Source organism: Pan troglodytes, chromosome 12, assembly GCF_028858775.2.
Source record: "Pan troglodytes isolate AG18354 chromosome 12, NHGRI_mPanTro3-v2.0_pri, whole genome shotgun sequence".
Classification (NCBI taxonomy): domain Eukaryota; kingdom Metazoa; phylum Chordata; class Mammalia; order Primates; family Hominidae; genus Pan; species Pan troglodytes.
This window is the reverse complement of record NC_072410.2, coordinates 25,418,696-25,433,772: the sequence shown is the minus strand read 5'-3', so window position 1 is coordinate 25,433,772 and position 15,077 is coordinate 25,418,696. Positions and strand designations below refer to the sequence as shown.

The 15,077-nt window shown below is 54.3% G+C and overlaps 1 protein-coding gene across 7 annotated transcripts in view; it reads left to right on the top strand.

Moving 5' to 3' along the window:
• ZAP70 (zeta chain of T cell receptor associated protein kinase 70) overlaps window positions 1-10,072 on the top strand; it is a 28,931-nt gene extending 18,859 nt beyond the window's left edge. For 4 of the 7 annotated variants that reach the window (XM_016949044.3, XM_063789529.1, XM_515637.9 and 1 more), the window contains 10 exons: window positions 2,420-2,558; window positions 2,662-2,749; window positions 2,834-2,880; window positions 3,081-3,132; window positions 4,057-4,249; window positions 4,787-4,993; window positions 7,008-7,200; window positions 7,292-7,432; window positions 7,530-7,642; window positions 8,921-10,072. In XM_016949044.3, the coding sequence (XP_016804533.1) occupies window positions 2,420-2,558; window positions 2,662-2,749; window positions 2,834-2,880; window positions 3,081-3,132; window positions 4,057-4,249; window positions 4,787-4,993; window positions 7,008-7,200; window positions 7,292-7,432; window positions 7,530-7,642; window positions 8,921-9,044 (1,297 nt within the window). In that variant the 3' untranslated portion in view covers window positions 9,045-10,072. The remainder of the gene's footprint in view (window positions 1-2,419; window positions 2,559-2,661; window positions 2,750-2,833; window positions 2,881-3,080; window positions 3,133-4,056; window positions 4,250-4,786; window positions 4,994-7,007; window positions 7,201-7,291; window positions 7,433-7,529; window positions 7,643-8,920) is intronic. The other 3 variants (XM_009442935.4, XM_063789531.1, XM_063789530.1) reach the window with 2 other exon arrangements.
• The last annotated feature ends 5,005 nt before the right edge of the window (window positions 10,073-15,077 follow it).

The following is a 15,077-nucleotide window of genomic DNA, read 5'->3' as shown; positions in this document are numbered from 1 at the left end:
TTCTCTAGCAGGCTAGCTTGGACTCATTCCCATGGTATTTGGAGAGCTGCCAGGAAAAGCAAGAGAGGGCAGGCCAACCTCAATGTTCAACCATTTTTCAAGCCTCTGCTTGTGTCATGTTTGCTAATGTCCTGTTAGCAAGGCACATGGTCAAGCCCTGATTCAGAAGACAGAGGAAGAGGCCCCACCTATTGATGGGAAGAGCTCCCTAATATTGTGGCTGTTTTCCCCCAGTATTCCACATGGAAGTTTAAATAAACAAATAAGGAGGAAATTATTAGTTCTAGAAGAAAGAATGAAAGAGACAGACAGACTTGGTGGCTCACGCCTGTAATCCCAGCACTTTGGGAGGCCAAGGCAGGCAGATCACAAGGTCAGAAGATTGAGACCATCCTATCTAACACAGTGAAACCCCATCTTTACTAAAAATACAAAAAATTAGCTGGGCGTGGTGGTGTGCACCTGCAGTCCCAGCTACTTGGGAGGCTGAGGCAGGAGAATGGCATGGACCCAGGAGGCAGAGCTTGCAGTGAGCCGAGATCACGCCACTGCACTCCAGCCCGGGCTGCGGAGCGAGACTCGGTCTCAAAAAAAAAAAAAAAAAAAAAAAAAGAGACAGAGGAGGGGAGATGGGAGGTTTGCTGTTTGCTGGTGAGTGGCTTGGCATGGAGTCTCTGTTGTCAGTTTAAAACTTCAGGTTGTGACCCTTAGGAGGTGTTTTCACTTCTCACAGTCCCTGGAGACCATCACCTCCAGGCCAGCCTGCCAGCTGCCTCTGACTTCCACAGCTCTGAGACCCCCAGGGCCAATAGCCCTCCCTCCTCACTGGAAAGCTGCACTTAACAGGAGCTTGTGCCAGTGACTCAAAATAGAAATGTTTTGTGGGAGATGTTGACTGGTGTCACTGCGGGGTTTCACGTGACGGCGCTGCATCTGCTGTCCCAGCCTACTGTCTCTGTGGGATGTTTGTTTCCTAATTTGTGGTGGGTTCTCTTCCTTGCCCTTTTGTGTGCCCTCATTGACCCCGCCCTGATTTCCCATCTCTCCATGTTATCTCCAGACTGTTGTGGGCTAGCCTGGGAACTGCCCCACCCTTCACTGCACTGTACTTCGGGGAACGTGCTGTCCAGGAATGGAGAGGATGGTCACAGCTGCACCTCTCTCCCTCACTCAGGGGACATTTCCTAAGGAAGGGCCTTATTGCAAGGTGGGCCCATGGCTGCCTTGCTCACTGCCATATCCCTGCACTGAGAACAGTGCCTGGCCTGTCAGTAAAGACTTGTCCAGTGAATGAACATCCACAGGCAGGGCCAGGCCTGGTCTGAGAATTTGCACCTTGGAGGGTGCAGCTCGCAGGCCATCCCAAGGGCTCTTCTGTAGTGCAGTGCAATCCCTGAGATCAGGAGTCGGCTGCTTCCGGCCTCCACAGCTTCCACGGGGCCAGCTGCCCTCCTTCCTCACTGTAAAGCTACACTTGACCCTGCAATAGAGGCTTGTGCCAGTGACCCCAGACAAAACTGTTGTGTGGGGGATGCTGACTGGTGTCACTGTGGGGCTTCATGTGAGGGTGCCGGTGTCTGACACTAAGTTGGTCTGTGTTGAGGGGGGATGTGTGTACTCAGGGCTGGAGGGGATGGGGGGACAGTTTCTTACCCCACAAATGCACCACCTTTGAGGGGCTCAATTCCCATCATAGACATGGAAGATTTATATATTTATATTGACAAAATTCCAGCAGAAGGCAATCGAGGGTCTCATTCTAGGAAAGGTCCATCTATTATGGAACTGGTCAGTCTCGTGATGAGAAAGTGACTTGTTTTGATTTGCACAGGGGTGCCCTGTAAGCTTGTCATGGAGCTGCGCCTACCTGTGTGGGTCTGTGTGGAAAAGGCTTTCTCTCCCCAGGAGAATGGTGCTAGGTCTACCTGTTGAAGGCTCTGGGTCTGTTGTAGAAGGCCAAGTGCCCCCCATGGTTGGCTGACTGTGTGGCCGAGTGTACCCCCAATGAGTGCCTGTGGATGACTATCTCTCTGTGGATGGCAAGTGTGTGGCCGTGGATGGCCAACTGTTCAGCCATGGGGGACCAGGTGTTCCCCAGTGGATGGGTGTCCCCTCCTCCGTGGCTGGGTGTCCACCGTGGGGGGTCAGGTATTCCCCATGAATGGCCATCTGTTGGCTCTTGGAGAACAGTGCATTTTCCTGGGAACACAGCCATGGCCCCTCCACTGCCCTCTGCCACTTGGCCCATCATCAGCAGATCTGGAGGTGATGGGGGCCTGGCCTGGCTTCCCCAGTCCCTGCAGCTTCTCTGCAAGGCTCTGGGGTGTGAAGCCCATAGGGTGTGTTGCGGGGGAAGCGGGGCACAGCAGGAGGCCCCCAGGTGGCTCTAGGGGTTACATCCCCTCCCTTCCCCTGCCAGGCTGAGGCCGCGGAAGGAGCAGGGCACATACGCCCTGTCCCTCATCTATGGGAAGACAGTGTACCACTACCTCATCAGCCAAGACAAGGCGGGCAAGTACTGCATTCCCGAGGGCACCAAGTTTGACACGCTCTGGCAGGTAGGCTGCCCGTGCAACTTGTTCTGGGAGATGCCGTGCTCGGATGGGGTGCCGGGCTCTGGGGAGGAGAGGAGCCTCTCTGCTAGCTGCCTGCTCCCTGCAGCTGGTGGAGTATCTGAAGCTGAAGGCGGACGGGCTCATCTACTGCCTGAAGGAGGCCTGCCCCAACAGCAGTGCCAGCAACGCCTCAGGTGATGGCAGCAGGCGGGCGGGCGGTGGGTGGGGGCGGCAGGAGACCTGGCCCCCAGCCCTCACTGTCCCTTCTGCTCCCCCAGGGGCTGCTGCTCCCACACTCCCAGCCCACCCATCCACGTTGACTCATGTGAGTTGGGGGCACCTGGAGTGTGGCCTTGGGGATGGAGCTGGGGGGTGGCTGTGGGGGAGGCTGGGATGGAGGCTGAGGTGCCTGTGGAGCGGAAGAAGCTCTCTCTCCACTGTCTCTGGGAGTCCTCAGTGGATATAGGTCTCATGAGAGGGGCTGGACGTCCCCAGCTCAGGCCTTGCTGACCCTGTGGCCTTTAGCCTCAGAGACGGATCGACACCCTCAACTCAGATGGATACACCCCTGAGCCAGGTGAGCGGGCAGAGGTGGGGACGCAGGTTGGGGCTCATGCTGAGCCGAGAGCGGGGTCCCTGTCAGGGCTGTGGGGTTTCACGGGGGACGCTGTGGGCCGGGCCAGGCTGTGGCAGTTGGCTTGGTTAACACCTGTGCACACATGTGCCCACACCCATCACACCTGCCTGTGCACATGTACGTCCCAGTGTGTACTGATGTGCAGGGAGCACACTTGGCCTTGCCTGAGGCTCCCCAGACACACGTTTGTTGAGCACCTACTATGTGTCAGTCACCTTCCGAGGTCACTGTGTGTATGAGCCACCGAACCCTCCTGACATGCCTTATGAAGTGGCTATGGTGATTAACCTCACTTTACAGACGAGAGAGGGAGGGCTCTGTCTATGGGGATGTGAGGCAGTGGTAGAGGCGGGATGTGAACCCACGATGGGCCCCAGAGCTCACATTCCTAAAATGGTCTGCTGCGGGTGCTCCTGTTTCTCATGGGTGGGCCCAGACCTGAACATGTGTATGCACAGAGAAGACACATAGTTACATGTGCACCTAGAGGCTCGCTTTTGGAGGCCTCGTAAATGTGGCTGTGTGCTGCATACGCAGACAGGGACAGGCCCGGCCATAGGCGTACACGTACGAATGCACACACATGCACACCCCAGCTGGCACAGTAATGGTGCCACGTGGATACCAATGCACACGCCCCTAGAGTCCACCCTCATGTGGCTTCATGGGGCACCCACAGCTGTGGCCAGGAGTGTATGCCAGTGTGTGCGTGTGGATGTGCAGGAACACGCATGGGCACCCACCTGCTTGTGCATGCTCCAGGGACGGCACCCTTGTCTGGGGCAGGTGCTTGTGGGGGCTGAGGCTGCCTTGCTCCCCACACCCCTGCCCCTGACCTGGGAGTGTACCGCTGTGTGTGCCCAGCACGCGTAACGTCCCCAGACAAACCGCGGCCGATGCCCATGGACACGAGCGTGTATGAGAGCCCCTACAGCGACCCAGAGGAGCTCAAGGACAAGAAGCTCTTCCTGAAGCGCGATAACCTCCTCATAGCCGACATTGAACTTGGCTGCGGCAACTTTGGCTCAGTGCGCCAGGGCGTGTACCGCATGCGCAAGTATGGCCGCCCCTGCCGTGGTGGGAGCACCGCCGCCTGGGGCAGAGGGGAGTGGCTTCACCGGGCTGTGGGATGGGAGCCGGGATGTCTGTCTCACAGCAGTTTGCCTGGGAAACAGACTCTGGGGCAGGACATTGCACGCTGGAGGATTCCCTGAGAGAGCTCGGGACACCTGACGGGGGTGGGATGGGGCCTGGGCAGGGGGAGGCTGTGGAGCTGAAGTTCCCAACCCAGGGGAGCTGCAGTGGGGTCCCCGATCCCTGAGTCCACTGGCCCCTGACAGGCTGCCCCTGGGGAGGGTGTCACTTTGGATTCTTTTTGGCGATGGGCTGTTCCCGGTGAGCGATCCGGCTGTGAGCCGTCCTCAGCAGACGCTCCAGGCTGCAGGGACATTGAGCGCCTTGGTCCCAGCCTGGGTGGCGACCACAGTTGTCTACCACACAACTCAAGGGAGAAGAGAGATGGGTGGGTGGGGGTGTGGGGCCGAGCAGGGCCGGTGCCCCTCGCCCACATGCCTCCCGTGGCCGGGTCGGGCAGGAAGCAGATCGACGTGGCCATCAAGGTGCTGAAGCAGGGCACGGAGAAGGCAGACACGGAGGAGATGATGCGCGAGGCGCAGATCATGCACCAGCTGGACAACCCCTACATCGTGCGGCTCATTGGCGTCTGCCAGGCCGAGGCCCTCATGCTGGTCATGGAGATGGCTGGGGGCGGGCCGCTGCACAAGTTCCTGGTCGGCAAGAGGTGAGCACCGGGCGGGCCCGGCCATCGGGTAGGTGGGGCCGGGGCCCATCCTGGGCATGGTGGACACGCACCCGCATGCATGCGTGTGTGGGAAGCCGGGGCACTTCCACACCATCGTGGACACACTCTCAGCCTGCACACCCACACCCATACCCATGCCTGCAAAGCAGAGCTAACCCTCAGTCCACCATTGCACCAGTGCGGTAATAACAGTGTCTACCTCCAGGGCCCTTGCGAGGATCGAATGAGTTGGCACCTATAAAGGGCACTGCTAGGGCCGGGTGCGGTGGCTCATGCCTGTAATTCCAGCACTTTGGGAGGCCAAGGCGGGTGGATCATGAGGTCAAGAGATCCAGACCATCCTGGCCAACATGGTGAAACCCCGTCCTTACTAAAAATACAAAAGATTAGCTGGGCGTGGTGGTGGGCGCCTCCCAGCTACTCAGGAGGCTGAGGCAGGAGAATCGCTTGAACCCAGGAGGCGGAGCTTGCAGTGAGCCGAGATTGTGCCACTGCACTCCAGCCTGGGGACAGAGCGAAACTCCATCTCAAAAAAATAAATAAATAAAAATAAATAAAGGGCACTGCTAGTAAGAGCTTTGTACACATCAGCTGCTCCCCAGACTCCCTGGGCCAAATTCATGGCCCCTGGGAAAGTGCCCATTGCCAGTTATCTGGAACCTGCCCTTTGTTTACGTACTGCGTGGTTTTCTATTTTTAATTTTTTTTTTTAAAGAAACAAAAATGAAGATGTGACAGAGATCACTTGTGGCCTGTAAAGGCTAAAATCCTTACTATCCGGCCCTTTACTGAAAAGTTTTGCAGTTTCATTTGTGGTTCCTCATCCCCAAACTCTTACCCTCACAGACACAAGTTCCGCACTCCCCAAGGCACGTTTTTGCTGATCTGTGCCCTCTGGCTGGTGCACACACCTTCCCAGTGTGCCCCTGGCTCCCACATTCAGTCATTTGACAGGTGTTTATTGGACAGTTTCTCAGTGACAGGAACTGTTAGTAGCACTTGGGATTCATTAGCGAATAAACAAGGCAGGGATCCATGCTCTGTATTCTGGTTGGAGAAGAGAGACAGTAAGTAACAATCCTGATGAAATCTAGAGCATGTGGGAAGATAGTGCGGTGGGCACAAGCCTGCCGCAGCTCCAGGGGGTTGGGAGTGTTGGGGTGCGAGGTGCAGTGAGCAGGGAGGTTTGAACAAACTGAGGGAGGCTGCCATGCCCAGACGTGGGGAAGGGCATTCCAGGCAAAGGGCACCACCTGTGCAGAGGCCCTGAGGTGGTCCTGTGCCTCGTGTGGTGCGGGCAGGGAGGGGATGAGCAGACCGTGCCAGGCCTTGCGGGCTGCCGGGAGGACTTGGAGTTTTACCCTGAGTTGGGTGGGAGCTAGGGGGTGCTGTGAGCAGAGGAGGGGGAGGACCTGACTCAGGGGCAGAGAGGACAAGACAGTGGGAGACAGGAGGGAGCGAGGGCCTGGGCGGAGCTGACTATTCCTGCCTGGGGGTCTAGGTGAGTGATGCTGCGGCTGCTTCCCAGTGGCAGAGGCAGAGATGAGGAGTGCGGTGGATTCTGGAGAGATTCTGACACCAGAACTGCCAGGGTTTGCTGATGGATTGGGTGTGAGAGAAAGAGAAGCTGCTGGAGAGGACAGTGGAGGAGCCATATGTGTGTGCACATGGGGACGGGGACAATCAGGGCACATTATCTTTGAGATGCCTGTGAGACCTCAGCACGTTGAGGGTGCAGGCAGAGGTCTAGACTTGGGAGTTGTAGCGTGTGGGTGATCCCTAAAGCCTTGAGACTGGATGAAGGCAGGAGTTTTGCCTGTTTTGTTCACTGCTGTGTCCCCAGCCCCACGCCTGGCACACAGCAGGTGCTCAATAAGCGTTTTTGAACACATGGTCACCTGGCTCATGCCCAGCTGGGTCAGAGAAGCATGCTTTGCCCCTGGGAACTTGGCTAGTCTTCTCCCAGCTGACCCTGCCTTCCCCGCCACCCCAGGGAGGAGATCCCTGTGAGCAATGTGGCTGAGCTGCTGCACCAGGTGTCCATGGGGATGAAGTACCTGGAGGAGAAGAACTTTGTGCACCGTGACCTGGCGGCCCGCAACGTCCTGCTGGTTAACCGGCACTACGCCAAGATCAGCGACTTTGGCCTCTCCAAAGCACTGGGTGCCGACGACAGCTACTACACTGTAAGCCTCTGCCCCTGTGATGCCCGACTGGATGGGCTGGGTGGGTAGAGGGTCCCTGAGCCCTGACCCAGCAGCATCTCCCCCTCCCCAGGCCCGCTCAGCAGGGAAGTGGCCGCTCAAGTGGTACGCACCCGAATGCATCAACTTCCGCAAGTTCTCCAGCCGCAGCGATGTCTGGAGCTATGGGGTCACCATGTGGGAGGCCTTGTCCTACGGCCAGAAGCCCTACAAGGCAGGCGCGGGCAGAGGCGGGTGGGCGGTGTGGTGGGGAGGGGGACGAGGAGGAGGACCCTGGTCACTCACAGGTGTCTCTGCCCCGGCTTGAGCAGAAGATGAAAGGGCCGGAGGTCATGGCCTTCATCGAGCAGGGCAAGCGGATGGAGTGCCCACCAGAGTGTCCACCCGAACTGTACGCACTCATGAGCGACTGCTGGATCTACAAGTGAGTGCCAGTGGGGAGGGGACCCGGCTGGGCTGACCCCTGGAAAGTCCTGGTGCCCGATGAGTTGATGTCAACATAACTCTACCCAATGTCATCCCACCCAAAGCCCTTCACCCAGTTCATGGCCTTTGCAGCTGCCCCCTACCCCCACACCCAGCTCTCCAACACACCAGGGTTTGCTGTCCTGCTCCAGTGTGCCACACCCTGCCACCCCACCTGTGGCCTGTGCCTCAGCATCTAAAACCTCAGCCATCACTCAACACATGGACCCTGCAACACGCAAACGGTTCCATACTCTGCTACTCAGCCTATGACACTGACACTCAGGGCATGAGATGATTCTCCAGTACCCAACACTCCAGTCCCCACCAGCCAGCACACAGCACCCAACTACCAGACAGGCGAGCACTGAGGTACCAAATACTCATCTATTCCAGCCCCCACCTCTGCCTGGTTGAAGCCCAACCTTCAAACATCTCAACTCCTAACACCATCAGTATCCCAACTTCCCATCAGACAACAGGCAACACACCCCCAGACAAGCGGACGCCCTAGACTGCCCATGCAATATGTGGACACTGTAACGCATGACCCCCCACCGGCCAGCACTTAGCATGCTGACACCCCAACACCCAGGCAGCCCAACAGATAAACACCCTCTCTGGCTGGCCCACCCTCCTGCGACATGTGTTAATTCCACCTCCATCAGGAAACACCCAGGGCACCACACCCCAGTACCCAAAGAGGCTAGCACCTAGCACCCCAACACAGTCCATGGATAACCCATGCACAGTACCGTTAATACTGCCGCTCCCCGCTGGCCAGACCCACTGCCATGCTCCAGGCTTCTGCTGATCACCAGCCTTGCACTCCCTCTCGTCTAAGCCCTCGTGTAAGCCCCAGCACACTGATACCCTGGCCCCAGGTGCATGCGCAGAGCATCAGCTTTCTATATCCCAGGTCCCCGTGGTCAATAGCTGCCACTCTGACACCAAGTCCACTCAGTCCCCTGAGTCCTCACTGGTCAACGCTCGGTAGAGGGGTCATCCCAGCACCCTGTGTGTGGGCAGCTCTGCCTCCTTAGGCTGTGCGGCATTGCCCAACGCTCTCACACCCCAGAGTCCTCTCCACCACCCCATGTCCCGCCACCCCAACAGCCCTGCTGACTTTCTGAGCCCCAAAAGTCTACCTCAGCCAAGCACAGTGCATGCCCACCCACTGGTGAAGCTGGGTCCTGGGGGCGTGGTCAGCAGCCTGGATGTACCCCACGCCCCACAGGTGGGAGGATCGCCCCGACTTCCTGACCGTGGAGCAGCGCATGCGAGCCTGTTACTACAGCCTGGCCAGCAAGGTGGAAGGGCCCCCAGGCAGCACACAGAAGGCTGAGGCTGCCTGTGCCTGAGCTCCCACTGCCCAGGGGAGCCCTCCACGCCGGCTCTTCCCCACCCTCAGCCCCACCCCAGGCCCTGCAGTCTGGCTGAGCCCTGCTTGGTTGTCTCCACACACAGCTGGGCTGTGGTAGGGGGTGTCTCAGGCCACACCGGCCTTGCATTGCCTGCCTGGCCCCCTGTCCTCTCTGGCTGGGGAGCAGGGAGGTCCGGGAGGGTGCGGCTGTGCAGCCTGTCCTGGGCTGGTGGCTCCCGGAGGGCCCTGAGCTGAGCGCATTGCTTACACAGATGCCTTCCCCTGGGCCCTGACATTGGAGCCTGGGCATCCTCAGGTGGTCAGGCGTAGATCACCAGAATAAACTCAGCTTCCCTCTTGTCTGAGCGCCCTCATCTTTTCCCGGGGTGAGGGTAGGTGTCAGGGGAGGGGTGGGTTATGAAAAGTGCATGGAGGTGACTGTTCTTGTGTGGACTGAGCCTGGAAGTGACCCCTGGGAAGATGGGGCTGGGTCCCACTCTCCACCCTAGGGACACCTTCATGTGAGTGAGCGGCTGGGGTGGAGTGGGGAACCTGAGGCCAGGCGGGTGTGGGCCCAAGGGCTGCGTGCCTGGCTGAGCCCAGCTCCCGTGTGGAGATGAGTGTGCTCCATGCTAGGTGCATGTTAGGATCACCTGGAGCTATTTTAACAAACGCTAACCCCCCCTCCCCCATCCAGCTGGGGTCTTCACCCCCCCAGGGGTGCCTTGCAAATCATGAGATACAATGTTTTTCATTGGTAGATGCACGTATTAGCTTCCGTATGAACCGTATTACTGAATTTGAATCTGAAAAATACCAAAATGCAAACATTGTTTTTAAATTAATTGTTTTAAAAGCTAATGAACGAATTAAGACAAATTACATCAATTTAGTGGTTTCTTAAATCGTGGTTTGCAGGTAGTTCAGTTTTATTAAAATTCATTTGTGAGTCGCTGAACGACTTACATTATGTAAAATATATCAGACAGTAAATAAATTGTGGCTTTCATTGCCTTTTGGTCATCATTATGTTTCATGTTATCATTATTGATGAAAGTAATCTTATTTTATAAGAAGGAGGCATTAAAAAATGGGTGTCAAGTACATTGGGAACGCTAACGGACCCACCAGAGATGTCCGCTGAGGAACCAACGAAAGAGGGTGCAGTTCCGCAGAGCACTCTCCAGGTGGCGATGTTTCCAGAGGCCGAGGCCAGCTGGGGTCAATCCCGCCCTCACCGCCTGCTTCACCTCTGCACGTCTCCTTTTCCGCTAGCAGCACGACCTCAGGCCCTCACCTCCAGGTCCCCATTCCTGTCCCCTGTTGGGGTAATCAGACCCAACACCAGGTCGTGGGGGTGACAAAGTCCGGCAGAGTCAAAGGATTGAGAAAAAGACAGTTTGAGAGATAAAAGTGGGACACCAGGGGGTCATCGCCATCATGGAGGCTGCGAAGACCCTGAGCTCTGGGAGCCCACGGTATTTATTTGTAATCCAACGAAGAAACAGGTGGTGAGAATGTGGCGGTCAAAAGGACACGTTGCACTAAGCACATGATTTACAGCTGTGATGGTTTAGCTTTTCTACGGAACATGTTCTGCTACTTGAGATAATGGGAATACAATCGATCTAGGAGCCTAGGAAGGCTAGAAGCAAGGAGCCAGCAAGTCTAGACACGTTCCAGAGGCCATTATTTCAGTCATGCAAGCCCCATCTCAGTTTCCCTCCCAACACTCAGCTTTTTCCCAACAGTCCCCTGCAAGGTGCTTGCAGGATCTTTTCTCTTGGCGGCTCTGACCAAGCCCCTTCACCCTCCTCCAGGGTTTCCAGCGCCCACGCGGACTCCCCTCTGGGCCTCTGCATTCACCGCTGCCGCTGCCTGGAAAGCTCTCCCCGTCCCCACCGGTGATGTCCCCTAGGAAAGCTCCCCGTCCCCCCGGGTGATGTCCGCTAGGAAAGCTCCCCGTCCCCCCCGGGTGATGTCCCCGAGGAAAGCTCCCCGTTCCCTCCCGGGTGATGTCCGCTAGGAAAGCTCCCCGCCCAGGCTCCCTGGGTATGGAGGAGAGGGGCTGAGGGACGCAGTTTCTGATCACTGCTTGCACACCTCCTGTGATGGGCAGCTCATCCATTACCTCTCAACGCAGCCTGGGCTGGTAAGTGAGTTACAATTCTTAGAAAGGTTTTCCAGCTGCTGACACCAACCTTGACCCCCATTCCCTTTACCATTCCAAGACCATACAGAGCACACCTCTTCTCCAAATATCTCACTCCTCCTCTATTGATCATGTGCCTATTCCAGACATGTGTGTCATGAGGCACACAGGCTCAGGGTGATAACCACTGGCATGGTGGCAGCCCACTGGGCCCTGGAGGTCCAGAGAAGCTCCTGAGCCAGCTGAGAGGGGCCAATCTGGTGGGCTTCCTGTAGGAGGGAACGCCTTAACTGAGTTCTGAAGGGTGAGTGACATTTGGTTGGGGACCGTAAAGAAAGTATCCCAGGGAGCAGGAATAGTGTGTAGTGGGAGAGAATGTCCTTCCGGAAACAAAGAGAGGTTTTGGCAGGGCTGGAAGGCTGAGTTTGGAAATGGGAAGAAAACGCAAGGCCTGGTGTGGTGATCAAGATGGGAGGTCAGTAACATCCTCTTTGTTTCATATTTCCTGACTCCTTGGCCAGGAAGCAACTAACATCCCCATCTACCAGGTCCACGGCTTCCTAGCATTGGGTTTTACCATTTTAAAAACATTTTTTAATTTTAGATGGGAAAAATATCTTATTGTGTAAATTAAGACAAATTAGCATTTCTCTTGTAAGTGGCGAAGTTGAGCAGTGTTTTCAGATGTGCGCCAGCTCGACAGATGCCACCTCTTGCTGTGAACGTCTCACGGCCTCATGCCCAGCACAAAGCTCGCCCCTTCTCAGGCCCCATCCTCTGCTCTGAGCAAAACGCCAAGGGCGTGGGCTGCCCTGTGTCCACATGGGTGAGGATATGGTGAATCAGTTTCCTGTTCTGCTTCCATTCACCTTTTGTCCCTTCAGGGTTTCAAATTTCTCTCTTCTCTGTTGGAGGCTGGGGTCCCATGTGCCTGTAGCTTTGTCCTTGTCTGAGGTATCTCTGAGCTCAAATTAGAGGGCTGTGAAGCCCCAGGAAGGTATTTGTGGGAGGCAATTCTGATGTGCTGGGTGCCTCGAACACACAACTTCCTGTTTAATTCTCAAAACATCTGCCTGGGGTGGGGACTCTTGAACCCATTTTACAGTTGAGGAAACCAAGGCTCTGAGGACTTGGTTTACAGACCCAACATGCCCACTATCCCAAGGCCAATATGTAAGAGGCAACTCTATTGGCAGCTTTTCTGGGCTTCATTTAACAAACTCCTCTGTAGACATTAAGGTTCTGTTTAATTCATGTTCTAGAGACAGAGGTTGTTAGCTCTCCATCTTGAGGTGAAACTCTTTGTCCCACCCTGCCCAATCAAGGCATGGAAGCCCTGTTTCTCATCTAGGAAGGGGCTGTGGTGTTCAGCTCAGCACCAACCTTATACTTCAGGGAGAGAAATGGGAAAGAAAAAAAGGGAGAAGAAAGCACATACATTCATCCTCCTCGGAACCAAACTCCTGAGTTAGGCCTTGGTTTTGGCTCCATGGCTGCCACTAAAATCCCATGTGGCCTTGTTAAATCCCTCCCACCTCTGGCTCTCCACTTCCGCTTCTGTGGAGTTTTTATTCTAGCAATGATACTTTTCACATATGAGCTCCTGGTTCTTTCTTATATGTGCCTGCTTTTGTCTCATAGTCTCCTGTTCTTTCTTTTCTTTGAGATAAAGTTTTGCTCTTGTTGCCCAGGCTGGAGTGCAATGGCGCGATCTTGGCTCACTGCAATCTCCACGTTCCGGGTTCAAGCGATTCTCCTGCCTCAGCCTCCTGAGTAGCTGGGACTACAGGCACCCGCCACCATGCCCAGCTAATTTTTGTATTTTTAGTAGAGATAGGGTTTCACCATATTGGTCAGGCTGGTCTTGAACTCCTGATCTCAGGTGATCCACCCGCCTCGGCCTCCCAAAGTGTTGAGATTACAGGCATGAGCCACTGCACCCGGCCTCCTGTTCTTGTTTATGGCTGTTATTCCCTTCTTTATCTCTTTGAGTTTTTAATATATTTATTCAAAATTCTTTTAAGGTTGCACTATTATTCTCTATTTCCTCAGACGTAAATTCTTCCAGTTGGGGAGTTTGTGGAAATTTCACGAAGTGGTTGTGAATCCATTGTCTCTTCAGAATATTTCTTGCATGTGTATCTTGTAAGGGCTGTATATGAGACCCTGTGCTCTTGGCTTCATACATTAGGGGGCCCTGCATTGGTACTAGCCTCCTAATGGGTAGGTGGTGGGGGGCTTCAACCCTTGTCTCTGGGCACCTCTGCAGTGGTCTCTTGTGTACCTGGTGTTTTCCCGTCATTGCTAAGTGTTTGAAGAATGGTTTCTATGTGTACTTGGTCTGCCGTCTTGAATGAAAGTCCAATTTCACCATCTGTAAACATTTCACAGATGAGGCACCGGAAGTTCAGGGAGGTGGCCTGACTTGCCCCAGTCCACACAGCTAGGAGGGAGAATTTGAACCCAGCGAAACCCTATCCACTCCCCGCTCCTCGGCAGGCCCTGGCCCGGTGCTCCCCTCAGCTCTGACTCATTGCTAGCTCTGCATTCCCTGGACACCTTCTTCCTCAGAGAGCTGGGAGAATGGCCTCTACCCTGTAGACACGCTAAATAAACTCAAAATTTTGTCCTGGTGGACGAAGTGAAAAAAACCAAAACTGGCAGATTAGCTCGGTATAATATGACAAGGCCCTGGACTCTGCAGTCTGGCTGTGAGACCTCAGGGAGGTTACTTAACCTTGGGGAGCTTCAGTCTTCTCATTTGTCACATGGTGATAATAACTGTGTTTACCTTTCTGAGTAGTGATGTGAAGTGAAACAATGCATTAGTTTAGCACTTAGTAGCTGCTTATTAAATATTACTTCCTTCCATGGAGGAAAGCAAACTGGGGATGGGGCCAGGGGAATGTGATAGCTGATCCATCAAATTCCTGAAAGGTTTCATGGGCCAGAGGGAGGAGAGCTTCTCCATGGTCTGAAAAAGAGAACAGAGAATAACAGGGAAGGATCCAGGGAAGGTGACACAGCTGCAAAGTCTGTTCATTGGGGTAAAGAATAATCCCTTCAACAAATGGTACCAGGACAACTTGATTTCCACAAACAAAACAAACAAAAAGTCAGACCTCTATCTCACACATATAAAAAAACTAACTAAAATGGATCAATGACCTAAATATTAAATATAAGAGCCCAAACTGTAAAACTCTTGAGAAAACAAAGAGGTAAATATTTTTGGATTTCGCAGTGGATTCTCAGGTATAACACTCAAAGCACAAGCAATAAAAGAAAAATAGATAAACTGAACTTGATCAATATAAAAATCTTTTACTTTTTGTTTTTAATTTTTATTTGTTTTATTGTTTTTTTGAGACGGAGTCTCGCTCTGTCCCCCAGGCTGGACTGCAGTGGTGCGATCTCGGCTCACTACAACCTCTGCCTCCCGGGCTCAAGCAATCTTCCAGCCTCAGCCTCCTGAGTAGCTGGGATTGCAGGTGTCCATCACCATGACCAGCTAATTTTTGTCTTGTTAGTAGAGAAGGGGTTTCACCATGTTGGCCAGGCTGGTCTCGAACTCCTGACCTCAGGTGATCCGCCTGCCTTGGCCTCCCAAAGTGCTGGGATTACAGGCATGAGCCACTGTACCTGGCCAAAAAACCTTTTAATTTTTAAATTAAAGGACATCATCAAAGGGTAGCCCAGAGAATGAGAAAAATGTTAGCAAATCATTTATCTGATAAGGATTTAGTCTTTAGAATGCATAAAGAATTCCTACAACCCAACAACAAAAAAATATCCAACTCAATTAACTGGGCAAAAGACTCGAACAGACACTTCTCCACAGATGCTATACAAATGGTTAACAAACACATGAAATGTGAA